General features: G+C 49.1%; 1 protein-coding gene across 1 annotated transcript; it reads right to left on the reverse strand.

Annotated features, from left to right (window-relative positions):
• Positions 1–4,134: 4,134 nt before the first annotated feature.
• On the reverse strand, positions 4,135–4,689 carry IMP3 (IMP U3 small nucleolar ribonucleoprotein 3; the record flags this gene model as incomplete). The annotated part of the gene is made up of 1 exon (XM_080691853.1): positions 4,135–4,689. The coding sequence occupies one exon, from the start codon at positions 4,687–4,689 to the stop codon at positions 4,135–4,137; it is 555 nt and encodes a 184-aa protein (XP_080547979.1).
• Positions 4,690–5,595: the final 906 nt, after the last annotated feature.

Here is a 5,595-nt window from a genome sequence, read left to right on the forward strand (position 1 = left end):
AAATAAAGAGAATAAAAAATAAGGCTGAGGGTGTAGCTAGGAGGTAGAATGTCTCTGGGTTCCATCCCCAGTACTGGGGGGAAAAAAGAATAAAAATATCAGGCTAGGGGTGTAGCTCAGAGTTAGATGTTCCTGGGTTCAACCCTCAGTACCACATAAATTAAATAAATAAATCAGGCTGCGTATGGTGGTGTACACTTGTAATTTCAGTATTTGGGAGACTTAGGAAGATGGCAGGTTTGCTGCTAGCCTAAGCAACTTAGTGAGGCCCTCTTCAACCTAATGAGACTCTGTTTGAAATTTTTAAAAAATAGCCGGGCATGGTGGCGCACACTTATAATCCCCACGCTTGGGAGGCAGAGACAGGAGGATCGCAGGTTTGAAGCCAGCCTCGCTAGCTTAAGAGACCCTGTTTTCAAATAAAAAATATAAAAATAGGTCTGGGAGTGTAGCCCGGAGGTAGAAGGGTTCCATCCCCAAAACCACCAAAAAAAAAATTTTTTTTAAATAGCCAGGCTAGCCGGGCGTGGTGGCACATGCTTGTAATCCCAGCATTTGAGAGACTGAGACCAGAGAATCGCGGTTCAAGGACAGCTTCAGCTACTTAAGTGAGGCACTCAGTAATTAAGTGAGACTCTGTTTCAAAATAAATAAAAAATAGGGCAGGGGGTGTAGTTCAGAGGTCGAATTCCCCTGGGTTCCATCCCTAGACCTGCAAAAAATAAAAATAAAATAAAAATAAAAAATAGCCAGGCTTGTTGCTCGTTTGTAATCCCAGCATTCAGGAGGCTGAGACAGGAGGATCCTGGTTAGTGGGCAGCCTCAGCTATTTAGTGAGGTCCTCTGCAACTCAGCGAGACCCTGTTTCAAAATAAAGAATAAAAAATAGGGCTGGGAGTGCAGCTCAAAGGTAAACTGCCCCTGGGTTTCATCCCCAGTACTGCAAATTTAATTAATTAAATATTTAAAAATTTTATAAAAATAGGGCTGGGAGCCGGGTGTGGTGGCACATGCTTGTAATCCCAGCATTTGGGAGACTGAGACAGGAGGATCTCAGTTCGAGGACAGCCTCAGCTACTACTTAGTGAGGCCCTCTGCAACTAAGTGAGACCCTGTTAATAAAGAATAAAAAATAGGGCTGGGGGTGTAGTTTGGAGGTAGAATGCCCCTGGGTACCATTCCTAGTATAAAAAAAAAATTGGGCCAGGCGTGGTGGCGCACGCTTGTAATCCCTGCGCTTGGGAGGCTGAGACAGGAGGACCGCATGGGTTCGATGCCAGCCTCAGCTACTTAGTGAGGCTTTCAGCAACTTAGTGAGACCCTGTTTCCAAATAAAATATATATATTAAAAAAAAAAAAAAGGTCTGGGAGTATAGCCCGGGAGGTAGGAAGGCTCTGGGTTCCACCCCCAGTACCACCAAAAAAAAAAAAAAAAAAAAAAATAGGGCTGGAGACATAGCCCAGTGGTAGAATGCCTCTGGGTTTAATCTTTAGTAACACACACCACACACCAAAAAAAAAAGAGAGAAAGGAAAGAAAGCCAGCCAGGCGTTGTGGCACACGTTTGTAATCCCAGCATTGGGAGGCTGAGACCGGAGGATGGCGGTTCCCAGACAGCTTCGGCTACTTAGTGAGGCCCTCCGCAACTTAGACCCTGTTTCAAAATAAAGAATAAAAAATAGGGCAGGGGATGTAGCTCAGAGGTCAAAGACCCCTGGGTTGCATTTCCAGACCCGAGAAAGAAAGACAGAAAGCAAGCAAGCCAGCAGGCCTGGGGCAAAACAATATTTTCCCTTTTTCCTCTTTTAATTCTCTACCTCTCCTTTTTTTTGGGGGGTAACATTGGACTGCACATTCAGCTCTTTTTATTTTGAAACAAGCCTCACTAAGTTGCTAAGGCTGGTCTTGAACCTGCGATTTTCCCGTCTCAGCTTCCAAGCATTAGGATTATAAATATGTGCAGACTTTCTTTTTAACTGGGACACAGGGCCAGTCTACCTTTAAGCTATATCCCAGCCCTATTTTGTATTTTATTTTTAAACAGATCTCACTAAGTTGTGGAACACCACAGTAAGTTTTTGAGGCCAGCTGCAAACCTGTGATCCCTTTTTCAGCCTTCCAAGTACTAGGATTCCAAATACGTGCCACCTGCCTGGCTCCAGACTCTTTTTTGGTTTTGGTACTGGGCATTGAACTCAGGGGCATTCTGCCTCCAAACTATACCTCCAGCCTGATTTCATTTTTGCATTTGGAAAGAGTCTCACTGGAATTACAAGTGTGGGACACCACACCTGGCTCACTCTTTTTTTTTCTTTTTTTGGTGGTACTGGGGATGGAACCCAGGGGCTTTCTACCTCTGGGCTATACTCCCAGACCTCTTTATATTTTATTTGGAAATAGGGTCTCACTAAATTGCTGAGAGCCTCACTCAGTAGCCGAGGCTAACTTTGAGCCTGTACGATCCTCCTATCTCAGCCTCCCAAGTACGAGGATTACAAGACTGCGCCACCATGCCCGGCTAGACTCTTTTTTTTTTTTTTTTGGTGGTACTGAGGATGGAACCCAGGGGCTTTCTACCTCCAGGCTATACTCTCAGACCTATTTTATATTTTATTTGGAAACAGGGTCTCACTAAGTTGCTGAGAGCCTCACTCAGTAGCTGAGGCTGGCTTCGAACCTGTGCAATCGTCCTGTCTCAGCCTCCCAAATGCAGGGATTACAAGCATGCGCCACCAAGCCCGGCTTAGACTCTCTTTTTTAATGGAAGGAGGAAGTGCTGGAGATGGAAACTAGGGTCACACCTGTGCTAAGCAGGGCTCTAGGCAGACCCCTCTACCACTTCTCTCGTTTTCAGGAACCTCCCCGGGGCCATTTTGGCCACTTGTAACCACAAGAAGGCCAAGTTACAGGGTGATTATTTCCTTAGGCAAGCAAACACTTAAGCCCTCTACTATGGGATTTCCTGGGGCTGAAATATCAACAGGAAGTCCTGAGAAGAGCTCTACCAAAACACTCATTCTGAGAAAAAGACTGGTAAAGGGACAAATTTGCCAAGCCCTTTACAACATCCTGCAGTCTCCACTTGAGACTCCTGTTGCAACTCTGGTCCACAGCCCTGAAACTGCTGATCCTGCTCCTGGTCTCCGGGTTCCTTGAGCCAGGAAGACCTATAGATATGATCCTATGTAAGAAAACAAGGCAGATGAAAACTTGCACTTGCAACGGAGTTGAGCCATTAATTGGCAATAGGAAAGCATTCCTTTAATCAAGGAAGGGAACCCAGAAGACTAATGCCCTCTCCCCCCTCCTCGGCCTTTTTTTTTCTTTGCAGTACCTGGGGTGGGGGTGAGGGGTTGATTCCAGGGCCTAGCAAATGCTAGGTAAAGTCTCTACTACTGAGCCAGATTTCCCTGTTATTCTGACAGGGTCTTGGTAAATTTCCCAAGTTTTGCCTCCAATTCAGGATCTTCCTGCCTCGGTCTCCCCGGTAGTTGGGATTATAGACCCGTGTCACCACTAAGTCTTATTCATCTGATAAAAGCTTCAGCCCAAACTCTATTTATACACAGTTTAATCACGACCAACAGCAAGTATTTGAGTTAAATAAACTGAACCAAAAGTCCTGCTAAAACAACGCTCCTGCCCTTTTTTTTTCCCCTTCGGGTACTGGGGATGGAACCCAGGGGCATTCTAGCTCCGAGCTGCAACCCCAGCCCAATTTTTCTTTATTTTGAAACAGGGTCTCACTGCGTTGTAAAGGGCCTAAGTAGCTGAGGCTGTCTGCGAACCGCGATCCTCCTGTCTCAGCCTCCCAAATGCTGGGATCACAAGCGTGCGCCACCCCGCCCGGCAACGCGCTCCTGCTTTACCCAACGTTTCCGGCAAAAGAAGCTATCCCCACTAAAAGAAACAATCCCTACTGTCTTTCAAAGCACAGTCCTTTAATTATGAGTAGTCCAAGTTCTAAGATAATGCCCTGGACAACAGGGATAACCCTCCCCACCCCGAGCTGTCACGTGCAGTTAAGTAGCCACGTTCTTAACCCAAAGACCGACAGTCTTGGGGAAAGCATTTCTGGCACCAGACCCAAGTTTTCCCATCTGTGACCGGCAGCCGCGGCGAGAGGAAGATCAGCTAAGCATCCAGATCAAAGTCATCGCGCTCCTCGTTGTACTCCAACACGTGTCTCTTGATCTTGGACGAGTCGACCCAGGTGACGAAGTCCTCCATGCTGCGAGTGACAAGGAAGGCGGGATCGGTGACCACATCTGGGCCGACGCGCACGTGGCCCTGCTCCACGAAGGCCACGGCAGCCTGGAGATGCTGCGCCATCCGCAGCTTAAGGAGTACCGTGGGCAGGCGGCGGCGGCAGAAGGACGAGGCTGTGACGAAGTCGCAGAGCTCCAGAGAGCCGCGCGTGGGGACCAGGCCGAGGGCGTACAGCTTGTCCAGAAGCGCCGCCGACGCGCGCACGCGGAACGGGTCGCGCTCGGGCAGGTCGCGCAGGCGCCGCGCCAGCTCGCGCACCGCGCGGCTCAGTTGGTTGTACCGCGTGTAGTCCTCCCGCCGCTGCAGCCGGTACCGCCGCAGCACGCGCAGCTCGTGCAGGTTGTGGTCAGTGACCTCCCAGTTCAGAAAGTCCACCTGCTTCAGCAGCTTCTGCTCGTGGAACTTAAGCTTCCGCACCATGATGGCGGCAGCCGGAGCTCGATTCGCAGTTAAGAAGCTGTTACGGGCCGCTGAGATCTCCGCCTCGGTGCCAGGAAACCGGCTTCCCCACCCTGAGCCTCTGGGCCAATGAGAAAAAGGCCTTAGGTCACGCCCCCGTCTCCCATTGGTCAGATTGAGGCCACGCCTCCGTATCTGTATCTCGCGCTTCTTCCCCACTTCGCTTTGGCGGAACGCCTCTCATTTGTGTAAAGCAGCTCAGGCTGCTTGGTTGGTGTTAGAAACTGAGGCTGCATCCTCTTGCAGCTAATAATTTAACCTCAGATTTCCGTCCTTTGGGGACTCTCAGGAGAATTTCTCCTGCAAAGCTGAAGAGGCCACTTCCGAGGAATAAGGGTGGCAGCTGGTCTCTAGTGATCGGATTCTTACCACCCCGTGGGTAGCGGGAGCCAGCCTTCCTGTTGACCAGCGTCTGCCCTTCACCTGACGGGAGCAGCGTTTGCTCCTTGCCAGATGGGACCGGGAGACACCAAACTCATGATATGCTGATTCCTTGGCCGCTTTCTTAGACCCACAAAATTAGAATCTACTGGGGAGCTGTCTAAAATCCTGCACTTTAAACAAATATGTCAGGTGATTCAGGGCTCAGACGAAATAGCCTGATGGGATGGGTTTCTGGCTACTGAATGCTGAATCAAGTTTAATGCTACCGGGCGTGGTAATGCCCGTACTTTTTAATGCCAGTACTTAGGAGGCTGAGACAGGAGGATCGCAGGTTCGCAGCCAGCCTCAGCTGCATAGGCCCTCCGCAGCTTAGTGAGACCCTGTTTCAAAATAAAGAATAAAAACAGGGCTGTTGGTGTAGGCTGGAGGTAGAATGCCCCTGGATTCCACCCTCAATACCAAAAAAGAAAAGGTTTAATACTA

The sequence above is a fragment of the Muscardinus avellanarius genome, assembly GCF_963383645.1.
Source record: "Muscardinus avellanarius genome assembly, chromosome: 3".
NCBI classification, from domain to species: Eukaryota; Metazoa; Chordata; class Mammalia; order Rodentia; family Gliridae; genus Muscardinus; species Muscardinus avellanarius.